We start from the raw sequence: 14,020 nt of genomic DNA, 5'->3' as shown, positions 1-14,020 counted from the left end.
TAGGGATGGTCATTTCGAACCTTTACAGGGACCCTCCCCCGGTGGACCGCCGCTAGGCCTCGTGCTACTTCCACTTGGGGGCAATCAGCGTGGGGTTCAACCAATACCCACTCTTCGGGGCCAACTCCTCGGGGGGCCACTCTCACCCACACCATGGCCTCACTCCTAGGGGGGATAGATAAAGCATAGCGACACATCACTCTTCCTACCTCTTCCCGGCCTCTACGGACCTGGGTCATCTGGACCCGACGACAGTCGGCGACCACTCGCTCCCATAGGGGCCTCTCAACAGGGGAGATCCTAGGGCCGGGCCTAGCCCGAAATAACTCCTCCCAACACTCGGAGAGCACGTTCATCCCTAGTAGGGCTCGGTGGACTCCCAAACACCTGTCTTCCACGATGATCACCCCTTTTTGGGGAACTAACACCCCGTGCACTTCTAAGTCCGTCAGCCGATAGCCAATGTAAGGAATCTCTAAGCCGTTGGCGCCCCGCAACGTCAGCCAGGGGGCCTCTCCTCCTTGGGTTCTCTGCTTCCCGAATACTTCCTGCGAGAGACTTTCGGCAAACAATGTCACTTGAGAGCCTGTATCTACCAGGCACTGTACTGTCTTGCCACATACCTTCACCTCCGCCGTTGGGCTATGCCCCACCATCTGGCCTCTTGAATTATCACGTCTTTCCGGGTCTCCTCGAGGGGTCCCGGCCACACGACCCACTGTGGCCGGTCGTCCTAAAAACCCCCTTCCGATGCCCTGCGGAGCCCACACTGACGGCTATAATGCCCTGGTTCTCCACAACGATTGCAGATTGGCCGCCCTTGGTCATCCCACTCAAAGCGGGGCCGGTTAAAACGGTTCGGGCGCCCCGGTGGCTCTCGGCCCCTCTCAGAGTAGACTCGCTCTCGGGGTGCCGGCCTCGGTTCCTCTTGCGCCCTACCTTGACGAAGTTCTCCCAGAAGAGCCTTAGATAGTTCCGACATCTGCTCTCGGACATCTTTCAACAATTCTACTCTGAGGGCTTGCTTCCAATCTGCGTGTTCAGGTGGTGCTGCGGTGTTCCCACTTACGGCCGCACATACAGGGGTTTCACTTACTTCGACCTCATCGCCTTCCAAGGCCAGCGCCTCCTTCTTTAGGTCCTCAAAGGTGAGCCCGGAGTCCCGTCGAAACTGGACCCTCAGACTTTGTCTCACGGGGCCCTCTTTCATCCCCAGGAGGAACTGGTCGCGTAACAAGGTCTCTCCGTCTCCTAGCCCATGGTCTCGTCGGGCCTGCAGGCGAGTGAACTGCTCTCGCAGCCGGAGGGCAAAAGCTCTAATAGGTTGTCGGGGGCCTTGCTTACAATTAAAAAATTGTGAACGGAGGACAGCTACGGGGGTATGGTCGCCATATTGTTCAGTAAGGAACTGGAACACAGTCTGGGCGGTGGCTCGGATTGCTTCGGGGGCGGCTTGTACCTCTCGCCGTGCTTCTCCCTCTAGGGAGTTCAACACAAACTGGAGCCGCTGAGCGGCGCTAAGGCCCTGTAAGTCGGCCAAGTACTCTAATTGGGCCTTCCATTCGGTCAGTCGTACCTCCGACTCTGCTCCTCCGTATTTCTGGATCCATGGGCTTCCCATGATAATAGATGTGGCACGGGGTGGGGCTGCAGGCCCCGCGTTGTCAGTCATTGGGTGACCTTGGTTACTCAACTCGAGGTGGGGCCCTGCCGACTACGCCAAAATCTGTCACCACCAGGGGCTGGCTGGTTTAAACTAAAGCCACGCCCCTTTGCAACTCCCACCTCGAGGAGGTCCCCAAAGCCAACCCAATGACCAGACAAACACGGGAACAGGTAAGTAAAATTTAAAACAAGCTTTATTTAGTTTAAATATTTAAAAGAACTGGGAATTTGGGTTAAGGGGAAATTAAAACTAATAGGTCTCTTCTTCTCCCTCCAGGGAGACTGCAGCCACGGGCAGACAGGCCAAGGACAACAGGGGTGCCAACCACCATAAGCCGGGGGAGAAAGGGAAACGTCAGGCTCCGGCCTGGACCCTGCTAGCCGTGGCGCCCTCCTTCTTCCGTCCTGGAGGCAGAATAATTTTGGTGTGACTGGTAAGGAGGATCTCCACTGTCGGTGTACCTTTCCTCGGGTCGGCAGGGGGTCCTCGCCCCACGTGCCTTTACGTTCCCTGTCGTACGTCCGCCCACGATCTCCTTGTGCCACACAGATAGTCGCTGTGACACAAAAGCACTGTTAGCTTACACTTAGGGTGTTTCTCACCGGCTCTGCTGCTTGCAGCTCTCTGGGTAGGTATCACGTTACACGGTCTGTTCTCCAATTGTTTCTCCTTGTTCTCCACAGGCGGCCACTAGGACACAAATGACACTATTACTTGGGCTTCGGGTATTGCTCACCAGCTCTGCTGCTTACAGCTCTCTGGGTAGGTATCACGTTCACAGTTTGCTCTTCAATGATTCACTCTCGTTCTGTGCTCTCTCCACAGGTGGCCGCTAGAACACAAAGGCACTGTTACTGAGACTTCGAGTAATTCTCACCGGCTCTGCTGCTTACAGCTTTCTGGGTAGGTATCACGTTCACAGTTTGCTCTTCAATAATTCCCTCTCGTTCTGCTCTCTCTCCACAGGTGGCCGCTAGGACACAAAGACACCGTTACTGAGACTTCGAGTATTTCTCACCGGTTCTGCTGTTTACAGCTTTCAGGGTAGGTATCACGTTCACAGTTTGCTCTTCAATGATTCACTCTCGTTCTGCTCTCTCTCCACAGGTGGCCGCTAGAACACAAAGACACTGTTACTGAGACTTCGAGTATTTCTCACCGGCTCTGCTGTTTACAGCTTTCAGGGTAGGTATCACGTTCACAGGTGGCTCTTCAATAATCCACTCTCGTTCTGCTCTCTCTCCACAGGTGGCCGCTAGAACACAAAGGCACTGTTGCTGAGACTTCGAGTAATCCTCACCGGCTCTGCTGCTTACAGCTTTCTGGGTAGGTATCACGTTCACAAGTGGCTTTCAATGATTCACTCTCGTTCTGTTCTCTCTCCACAGGTGGCCGCTAGAACACAAAGACACTGTTACTGAGACTTCGAGTATTTCTCACCGGCTCTGCTGTTTACAGCTTTCAGGGTAGGTATCACGTTCACAGGTGGCTCTTCAATAATTCACTCTCGTTCTGCTCTCTCTCCACAGGTGGCCGCTAGAACACAAAGGCACTGTTGCTGAGACTTCGAGTAATCCTCACCGGCTCTGCTGCTTACAGCTTTCTGGGTAGGTATCACGTTCACAAGTGGCTTTCAATGATTCACTCTCGTTCTGTTCTCTCTCCACAGGTGGCCGCTAGAACACAAAGACACTGTTACTGAGACTTCGAGTATTTCTCACCGGCTCCGCTGTTTACAGCTTTCTGGGTAAGTATGGTTCTCCTCCGTAGGTCAGCAGAGGGGCGAAGGTCACACACCACCTCACCGGGTCGAGCGCTGCCCTATCTCCAATGCCCATAGGCCGATCGATTCCTAGACGGGGGCGCCCTTTTCGTAGAGACCACGGGGCGGCGGACCCTTTCGCCTCTGACTCTGCGACGAAAACAGACACAGGTAAGTTCACACCACGAAATGGTTTCCAATGGTTTACTCACGGTCACGGACAGCTCTTAGTCTGCGTCCCTTCGCACTCCAAACAGCATACTATTTATAGTAACAGTGGTTTCTGTAGTCGTTGGCCTCTCCGTCCTCTGCCCAGTGGAAGAAAATGGATGATGCGGGGCTTCGTCTACAAGACACACAGCAACCCACAGCAATACACAGCACCACTCCAAACGTGAAAAAGATTTATTACACAGTCTCACTCACCACACTATAAGTGCACCACAACAAGGGAAGCGCCCGGTGTCCTCCACTGCGCTTGGGCTACAATAAGGCGATGGGAAATACGACCACAATAAGTCTCGTTGCGGTGGCTGTTTGAAGTTGGACTTCTCACGGCTCGCCCACCACACTCTTATAGGGGTAGGGCCGCCCTCCTTCTCCTGGAGGTTTCCAATAGTTATACAAGTTACTTTTACCAGTTACTCCACACAAAAAGGGTATACTCACGGCGAATAGCCTTTGTTTACGTTGTACCAGAAGGTCAATTTTCTTCCTGCTTTACTCCTTCAGTATTGATTAGAACAAGTTCCTTTCGACCCATAGGGTTTTCCTGTTTACTCCAGCAGCTCCACAATCAAGACTGCAACGAGAGAGAGAGAGAGAACCATAGACAGCCACCACGTCCAAAAACGAGCACAGCTCCGTTTCCCAGCACACACTAAGCACCTCTAACTGTGTTCTAACTGTGCTTTATATACTCCTCTTTGTACTATAATCATCCAATTGCCCGGCGATCTCTTCAACTAGGCGCAGCTGTGCCCAATCGGCTGATTACAGCCTCCGTGAATCTGCCGGATGTCCGGTGTTTCCGTTTTCCGGTCTGGACGGAAACATCCGGGCGGAACCAAAACTTCCTCAACTTTTGGTTCCGCCCTGAAAGATCGTCACCCCGTGACATCCATCATTATTAGGCAACTATTAGTGTGCAGAATTATTAGGCAACTAAATGAAAAAACAAAGATTTTACCATCTCACTTGGTTTTTTCACTTGAGGATAAAAGTGAGGATAATAAACAAACTCTACATTTACAAAAAATAATAAAAAATTTAATATAAAAAAATATATAAACTCTGTGACCAATATAGCCACCCTTCCTTTCGATAACAGTCACAAACCTCCCATTCACGGATTCAGTCAGTTTCTTGATCTGATCTGAACCAACATTTTTTGCAGACGCAACCACAGCCTCCCAGACACTGTTCAGAGAGGTGTACGGTTTACATTCACTGTAAATGTCCTGCTTAAGAAGGGCTCAAAGGTTCTCAGCAGGGTTTAAGTCATGTGAAGAAGGGGGCCATGTCATTAGTTTTTCATCTCTAAGGCCTCTACTGGCCAGCCACTCAGTGGAGTACTTTGATGCATGTGCTGAAGCGTTGTCTTGCTTAAAAAAGTCTTCATGAAAGATGCAAACTTTTTCCTGTACCACTGCTTGAAGGAAGGGTCTTCTAAAAATTGTCAGTAAGTATGAGAGTTGTTTTTATTTCCATTTTCAACCCAAAAAGGTCCAACTAGCTGATTTTTAATACCTGTCTGTGCCTGCCTGCCTGTATTGCAGGAAAACGTTTGCATCTTTCAAGAAGACTGATTATTTTGCAAGACAACGGCTGGCCAGTAAAGGCCTTAGAGATGCAAAACTAATGACATTGCCCCCTTCTTCACATAATTCTGCACACGGTGTAGTGTCATAAAGCCACTTATGTGGTCTTAAAGGCGGAGTCCACGATGTTTGAAAAACGCGTTGGAAAAGGAGACGGGCCGACTACCAAAACACACTTATAGCCAATCAAATCAAATCAAATGCCGAGTTGCGTATGTGTGGGGCGGGTCTATCAACAGAAGGTCCAGATTCTATTGGGGTAGGGGCGTGTTTGTTTAGGTGATTTCAAATATCAACATTGGCTTTCAAACATCATGGACTCCGCCTTTAAAACAGAAACAACAGAAAACATATGGAACATTTGTTATTATACTTCATATAGAAAACATCAACAAAGATAATCACTTTAGTAGCATTCATTAATGCTGTTCGTTTAGATCTGCGTTTATGAGCATACGGTAGGCTTATACTACTACAGCCTTCTATCATAGTCCTAAATTAATTTATAACAATCCTTTCCAGACGCTTATCCACACGTACGTTATCCAGACGCTTATACACACGTACGTTATCTATGGTTTGCCGCGGAGGCCAAAATCGCGCTAAATCTTACACGTAAACAACACGTAAACACGTTGTTTACGTGTGAAAATTCGCGCAATTTTGGCCCTTGTGGCAACATGACCAGTTTCAATGAGTGAGCCTGATGAGTTCCTATTGGCTGCTGGGCAGTTGGGTTAAACCATTACTGTAGGCTTTGGGGGGTTCCCGTCCATTTCTATGCTATGACACCAAAATGCAAGTAAAATGCTAAGGATCAACTTATTTCTTTGTGCTTTTTCCTTCTTACATGTTGGCTATAATGTAAAATACTGCAAATAAAATAACAGATTGTCTATACTTACACAAATTGCCCACCTTGTTGGCAAGCACTATGTACATTAACTGAAACAACACTCAAATCTATTATCAGGCTCAGTGGTGTGTGGTTGGTGATGCCTGCATTTGGTGTGGTAGACCCAGGTTTGATTCCACCTTTTGCCAAGCAAGTTTTATTTTTGCTTTTGCTATCCCTGATCAGATTCCAAAAGCATATATATATATATATATATATATATATATATATATATATATATATATATATATATATATATATGGAAGGTGGAAAAAAAGCACTTCACTGGTACTTCATAATATCTGGCAGGGTTTGCTTGTAAGTGTATATGGAGGGTTTTAAATGTCTCAGTAATCTTTTCAAAACATTTTACCAATACAGGCTGTAAAACATTAACGGTAAAAAGGGTGCAGGAATACATTAAAAGAATAACAAGGATGCCATTACATGCTAGTACTATGATTAAATGTGTAATACATATTTATATATACACCTATAGGGGTTGTTTCCTGGACGGGGATTATCTTAAGTCAGGACTAGGTCTTAGTTTAATTAGGAAATATAACAAGTTTTAAGTCTTACTAAAATCATTACTTGTGTGCATTTTATGGCAAAGCAAAGGGCACTGATGTTTTAAGATACCGTATGACAGTGCAAGATGTTTTCAGTTTGGACTGCTCTTACGTTTATATTTTAGTGTAGGGCTAGTCTAATACCTAGTCTAAACTGATACCTGGCGGTGTATCTGTACATAAAGCTTTACATGCATACTACTAGCCCTGTATGAATTTATATAATTATTTCATGGTGTCCTTCAGACTTTTTCCTTAATGAAACAAACAAATACATACAGTGAACTAGAGTATTTTTATTATCTGAAATACATTTGACAGTACTATTACTTATTAAGTGAAAAAAAATCTTCACATGCATCCAAAAATCTAAAGGGGGTCGCACACTGGACGAGAAGTGCCGTGTTGCGTCACGTCTAGGACAACTTGGGGTATCATACACCAGACCTGCACATTAAACAGCGTGAGCTTAGTCAGTGTAGTGATTTTGACACAAGCACGAATTAATTTATGCCATACACAGGTCACTAGAGGTTTCACCTCATATGTGTGTGTGTGTGTCAGATGACCCCTCCCCCTTCTACTACGGGGCACCAGCTAAAGAATTTCACTTTAACAATAAGAATGATCTAAATAGATCATTTAACAAATGAGAAAATATGTAAATTAGAGGGACTTGGTCATCTAATTTATCTGAAGGATTTTGTGAGATTCGGACCAGCTTGTAGAACCCTTTAACTGTATTATCAACACAAGGAAGACACAGTGGTAATAAATTGGAATTTATTAACAAAAGATAAACAAGAATAAATAAAAACACTACTAAATAATACTAAAGAATAGAAAAATATATGAAACTAAAATGCAAAGAATAGAAAATTGAAGTGACCGAGTTGAATTTATGGCAGAATGTTTTCTGTGTCTGGTAAGACGACAACCTTATTTCAATTAAAGAATTATCTGCTAAACATTAGAGAAATCAGTTATGCAATATTGAAAATCATATACGGTAACAGTTACTGATATAATACAACAATGCCATGGTTTCAGGAAAGATTTGGTTGTGTTATATTTACGTTCTGTGTGGTCGAATAACAAATATGATGTTATTTAATGTTAAACTATGTGAGTGGTGCTCTGTGTGCCTACATTCATAGAAAATAGTGAATTCTGTTTTTATATTCATGGTGCAGTGTGGTGCTTCTCATCCGATGTGAGACCCCCTTAACGCTGTAAACTTTATTCCTGCAAAACACTGATTACCCTTTGTAGAGCATCTATAGACTGACTACCTATAGGTCCTGCAAAAATGTCCACATCTTTGATTAGTTGCATCTGCCTGTCATTTGGACGGAACTGGTTAAGGGGAACACTAACTGCTTCCTGCCAGTTCAGTACAGGAACTGAAACAGCTGCACCTTGTGGAGCTGTGTTGCCTTCAAAAATCTCAGTCATGGCAGTGAGTGGTTGAGCTTGTCTTTGCAGACATCCTTGGACAAATATTGGGTATGGCGTGTGGTGGCCAACAGTTCGTAAACCATGGTTGTTCCACTGATCCACGAAAACTTGAATGTCCCGGTTTATCCTTGGAAGATAAACATAATGTAGTGCCCACATCTGAAGTTCATTGGAGCAGTCAATGATTCGCTCACTTTCAAGGAAGGAAAACAGCTGATGGTACACATTAGTCACACCTCGCCAGAGATCTCCCCACAGTCTCTCTATCCGCTGGTTGTGGACACTTCTGCCACGGATAGCGCTTCCTCGTTCTAATCCACGGTAAGTGTTCATGAATATGCACACATCATTGTTCTCTCCTCCGTGGTCACATCTGACCCGAGATGGTACCCCATACCTGGCAGTAGCTTGAACAAATTGTTCAAACACCGTGTTGCTTCGGTTGTTGTCCGAAGCCCGCAAAAACACAATTAGTCTGCTGAAGCCACAGATTCCGCCATGGATCACTACTCTCCATCTAAAAATGAAACAAAATGCATTTACTGCTTATGGCTTAATTTTTACATTAACATCTACAACTCAATGTTAATAAAAGTTTTTACTTTAGTGTCTAAATACACAAAGACTTATACTATGTACAGCTTTAGCTAAAACTAATTTGTAAGTGTAATTATTTGAACTAGGAAGTAATTTTAGAGTTTGCATAGTGGAAGGCAGCAATAATCAACTTAACCTCCTAAGACCTGAGTTTTGGGTTGTCTTTTATCAGATTTCTTCCAGCTATTTTGGGGTTAGGAAGAACCAATAAATATAATAAAAAAAATTTAACATATTAAAATCCACACCTTCCTTTCATGGTATAAACAGATGGGGCGTAGAACATAAACTCTCATTATACGCTGATGATTTACTTCTCTACATCTCAGATCCTTTATCTTGCATCAATGATATTATCAAAATCTTGCACAAATTTGGGACTTTCTCAGGCTATAAATTGAATATTTCTAAAAGTGAATGCATGCCTGTTAACACACTTGCCATGAATATGCCGGACTCTGTGTGGCCCTTTCGTCTGGCAAGATCTGGATTTAAATATCTGGGCATTAAGATTGCACAGAAATATGAAGGAGTATTTGAAAATAACTTTACCCCTCTTTTGATTAAACTTAAATCTGATCTTCAAAAATTGAAGATTCTTCATTTAACCTTGGCCGGCAGGGTGAACTGTGTTAAAATGACGGTTCTACCGAGATTCTTATATTTATTTCAATGCCTACCCATTTTCTTATCCAAAGATTTTTTCAAAAGAATAGACAAACTTATTTCTAGTTTTACATGGGATGGAAAAATTCCTAGGATTCGGAAAGAGTTTCTCCAGAAGATTAGGAGTGATGGGGGTTTAGCGCTCCCTAATTTCTTATATTATTATTGGGCAGCCCAAGTTCAAAAGATAGCCTTCTGGATGCATTCGTCAGAATCCACTGATTGGTGCAAGACAGAATCAAAATCCTGCACAGCAACCTCTCTACAAGCTCTATTAACATCTAGTCTTCCTATTAGTATAGCACAACACACATCAAATCCGGTTGTTCAATCTACTCTTAAAACGTGGACTCAGCTACGCCAGCATTTGCAGCTGAGACAGGCACTTTTGCGTCATAGCCCAATATGCACTAATCATATATTCCTTCCTGCCAAACTAGACTCTGCATTCAAACGGTGGCAAGATAAGGGCATCGCTCAATTTGGTGACCTTTATATTGATGGTGTTTTTGCTAGTTTTAATGATTTGCGTGTCAACTTCAATCTTAATCATGTTGACCTGTTTCGTTATTTTCAGATAAGACACTTTGTGAATGCCCAAAGCCCATCATTTCCACATATTCCTCCTAAGTCTCCTGCAGACTCTCTGTTTGAAGCCCCCCTCCACTTACAAGGTTTTATTTCAAGAATATATACAATTTTCATGTCTCTGAAAAGTGAAGGAACAGACAAAGTTAAAAGTAAATGGGAGAAAGAGCTTGACACAGTATTTTCAGAGGAGTTTTGGAGTAATGCCCTTTATAGAGTGAACGGTAGTACCTCTTGTGCCCGATTGAGTCTTATACAGTTTAAGGTTTTGCATCGTGTACACCTAAGCAGGGCAAGAATTGCTTTATTTGATCCTACCTTTGATAAAACTTGTATAAGATGCCACACTGCAGAGGCTGATCTGACTCACATGTTTTGGGCGTGCCCTACACTTATCACCTACTGGTCAACCATATTTGATACACTCTCTCGAATATGTAATACACAATTGAAGCCGTGTGCTGAAATTGCTATATTTGGTGCTCCGGCTGATGAATCGAATCTGACTCAAAGACAGCTAAATATTATTTCTTTTGCATCCTTACTGGCTCGCAGACGGGTGTTATTACATTGGAAATCCACAAACCCACCTAAAGCATCGCACTGGCTTCAGGATCTGATGCTATATTTGCATTTGGAAAAGATTAAATATTCCATTAGACGCTCCAATAAATTCTCATATGTTTGGCAACCCTTGCTATCCTATTTCTCTACCATAAATGTACTTCCTGGGGAGTAGTGAGATATACATTGATACTATAGATTTGTTATTTTTTATTATTTTGTTTTATTTCTTTTACTGTACGCACACTTATTTGTATGACCAACCTATGGTCTTTAATGCTTCGACACAAGTGCTCCTGATGTTTCTCAAGGTATTTATATGTGTAAATATGAAGGATTTGCGTGTACTGCTGTATCTTAGGCACATTTCTGACTGTGGCTTCCGACTGCTGTTTTTCTCTCCCATTACCATTGTTTCACTAAGACTTATCTTTATTATCTTATTTTAGCTCAATACTGTATCATTGATATCACTACTATTGTATCCATCATCTTTTGTACTATTACTGTTTATGAATATCATATAAGGCAGTTTGTTCGGGGTGGGCGGGGAAGGGATTGTACATGTAAAATATAATCTCTGTACAAATATTAACATTTTTTCTTTGAACAATAAAAATATATTAAAAAAATAAATAAATAATTTAACATGAAGCAGTGTAATTGTCCACGTTTGAAAAATATAGTATAGTGTGATCAGTTTTTAGATTAGTGAGTAAAAAAGACTTGTGCTGCCAGTCATCCAGGTATGCAGTTTGTAGAACATGACCATCCTCATTTACCTGATAAGTTTGTGGTTTCCATCAATGTGCCACAATGAGTTTGGACCTGCAACACGGTAGGTTCTTCGGTGCAGTCTTTGGGCCAACGCTCTCTGTGCAGCTCCTGTTGGATTTACTCTGATCATACTGTCTCCCTTCGCTGCACTCGAATATTTATAGCTGCAAGCCTGGCCCGAACAGCATTTGCCCCTATCTCTTCATTTTCTCCCACCAAATGTTGAACAATCTCATCAAGTTGAGGATCTTTAAGATTTGAGTACATCAAGATAGAAAGGTTGAACTGCCTAGGAAAGAAAGGAAAGCTATTAATTAAGTTCATTGGCTTTTTGATGAACTCGACAAAAGACATCTGATACAAAAAAAGCTATAGACAGCTATAGTAGTAACTACATAAAGAAAGACAAACTCCTTTAAAAGTGTTCCATCAAATGACATTAACTATAATTTTGATTAAAGTAGTAATATGATGTGTTCATGTCCTCAACCTTTATCAGAAATAAGCATATTACAATGATTTTGAGGTGACAGTGAAAACTAGAGTAATGGCTGGTTAAAATTATCTGCTGTCAAATGTTGCACATATAAATGATATTGACAAAATCCTTTATATATTTTTCTGCCTGAATGTACACTGTATTGCCCAATGTTCACAGTTTTCCTGAAACTACTGTTTGGCAGTGGCACAAGTGTAAGTGGCCCAATAATTAAATTCAGGTTTGATATACAATAACAAGGAAAAACCTGTAAATAAACAGTAATAATTAATATGCTATTCCCAGTACTGGTGTTGCTTTTTACAAGTTCATTTTTACAAACCAAATTTATAATGCCTGCCTGAGTGGGCATCGGCCAGATGCTGATTGGTAGAGGAAGCCATTGTGTTAACCACATTCTGTACTTTACCAGATTTACAGTTCAAGTTAATAAAAAAAAAAAATAGTTTTAATAGTTTAAAGTTTAATGCAATTTGAGCAATAGCTTTTAAATAACATTTTAATTTTGTTTAACTCTTCAATACCTTGTTGAAAGTTAAAGTTAAGCCTGGGCTTTTTACAAACAATAACCCTTTAACAGACTAATGTATATATGTAGATGTGTAAAATGTAGGGTAAAGTGATAAATGTGAAAACATAAATGCCCCTTTAATTCCATCCTGGTGCATGAAGCTGTGTCTTGTGTCATTTACACAATTAACTGAATACCTTACAACTGCCACCTAACAGTCTTATTGCACCAGTCCTGCTTGGCTGATTTACATACCATGGCATTCCCACATGTGCACACTCATATTTATGAAGAGTTGTTATTCAAAATGCACTTCAAATGTTGTTATCATACCTCATTCGTCGTTTAACTGTCCTGACTGACACATCAAGAATGGTAGCAATCTGACAAGGTCCAAAACCACATGAATGCAGGAACTGCAGTTGCTCGCGAGTTATTAAGTAGCTGGACCGTCCATAATCACTTGTCCGGACCAGTGGGGCTTGATACCCTGAGATACCTTATGTTGAAAAATAAGAAAGGTGACAAGACATTGTTTGTATGCAAGATGTTAACATTTAGCAGGTATGCTTTGTGACAAATATTTTCCTTTAACAAATACTAACAAAGTATTTCTGGCACTTTCCAAATCGAAGTTAATACCTTGATCTGTTGTCAACCCAGTTTGGACAATTTGGAAAAAAACACTGACTAATGGAAGAAGTTCATCTGCATCAACCAATTGAAGAATCCTCCCTCTTGCCCATCTGATGCTCCTCTCAAGGGTCTCCAACCTAAAACAACAATATGAAACAAACCTACTAAACATTTCTATATTACTTAGAACTTTTTGCCAATATCTGATCTATTTGAGCTAACAATAGATAGGATAACTTCAAACTACATCAGTGATCTAAAACTCAGCAGATGGCGTTGTGCTGACCCATCAGTGGGAGTTTTGTCTGCTGAAAAACAACAGTGACCATCAAATAATTTGTAATGGTTTTACTGGTTATAAATGGAATTATATAGTTTTTTAAAGCGTTCGAAACACCACACAAATCTGCGACACAAAATAGCTGGTCAAAATAGTCTTAAGAGCAGGGGTGGTGAACCCTGGTCCTGGAGGGCCACTGTCCTGCAGAGTTTAGTTCCAACCCTAATTAAACACACCTGAAAAATCTAATGTAAGTCTTCAGTATTACTTGAAAATGAAATTCAGGTGTGTTTGGTTAGGGTTGGAACTAAACTGTGCAGGACAATGGCCCTCCAGGACCCAGGGTTCCCCACTCCTGCTTAAGAGCAACAAAATCTGTCCAACCATTTTATACTTTTTACAATAATAGCAAGTTTTTTTTTTTAAATATGTATTTATGAAGAAAAAAATTAACTTAAGGGTAATTAAAAATGTAGTGTGTGTTTTTAGTTTTATTTATGCCAAACAAATCATTAAACCTAACTCCCCTTTAAATTATGCAAATTTTTGTCATTAAATCGGTCTATAAACAAAAAGTATACAAATTGTAATGTTATTCAGAAGGATGAATGTTTTATTAACTTTTATAATAAAACTCTGAGTTCAGCATATGTGTGTGTTGATTGTGTAATAAATTATTCACCTAACTTAAAAAATTTTTGAATGATAAAAAAGTCAAAAGTCAAGTCA

General features: G+C 42.1%; 2 protein-coding genes across 2 annotated transcripts; both read right to left on the bottom strand.

The window, feature by feature from the left end:
• Positions 1-733: 733 nt before the first annotated feature.
• LOC135767326 (uncharacterized) lies at positions 734-4,542 on the bottom strand. Its single transcript, XM_065276968.2, has 2 exons — positions 3,107-4,542; positions 734-2,356 (listed from the first exon to the last, which is right to left on the bottom strand). Exon 2 carries the CDS (start codon positions 1,670-1,672, stop codon positions 734-736), a length of 939 nt encoding a protein of 312 aa, XP_065133040.2. The 5' UTR covers positions 1,673-2,356; positions 3,107-4,542.
• Positions 4,543-7,806: 3,264 nt separating this feature from the next.
• On the bottom strand, positions 7,807-13,138 carry LOC135767325 (uncharacterized). Its single transcript, XM_065276967.2, has 4 exons — positions 13,018-13,138; positions 12,709-12,874; positions 11,371-11,654; positions 7,807-8,690 (listed from the first exon to the last, which is right to left on the bottom strand). The coding sequence occupies exons 3-4, from the start codon at positions 11,493-11,495 to the stop codon at positions 7,955-7,957; spliced, it is 861 nt and encodes a 286-aa protein (XP_065133039.1). The 5' UTR covers positions 11,496-11,654; positions 12,709-12,874; positions 13,018-13,138; the 3' UTR covers positions 7,807-7,954.
• Positions 13,139-14,020: the final 882 nt, after the last annotated feature.

This window comes from Paramisgurnus dabryanus, chromosome 6 (assembly GCF_030506205.2).
Source record: "Paramisgurnus dabryanus chromosome 6, PD_genome_1.1, whole genome shotgun sequence".
NCBI classification, from domain to species: domain Eukaryota; kingdom Metazoa; phylum Chordata; class Actinopteri; order Cypriniformes; family Cobitidae; genus Paramisgurnus; species Paramisgurnus dabryanus.
The sequence above is the reverse complement of the archived record's forward strand: the minus strand, read 5'-3'. Positions and strand labels throughout refer to the sequence as shown.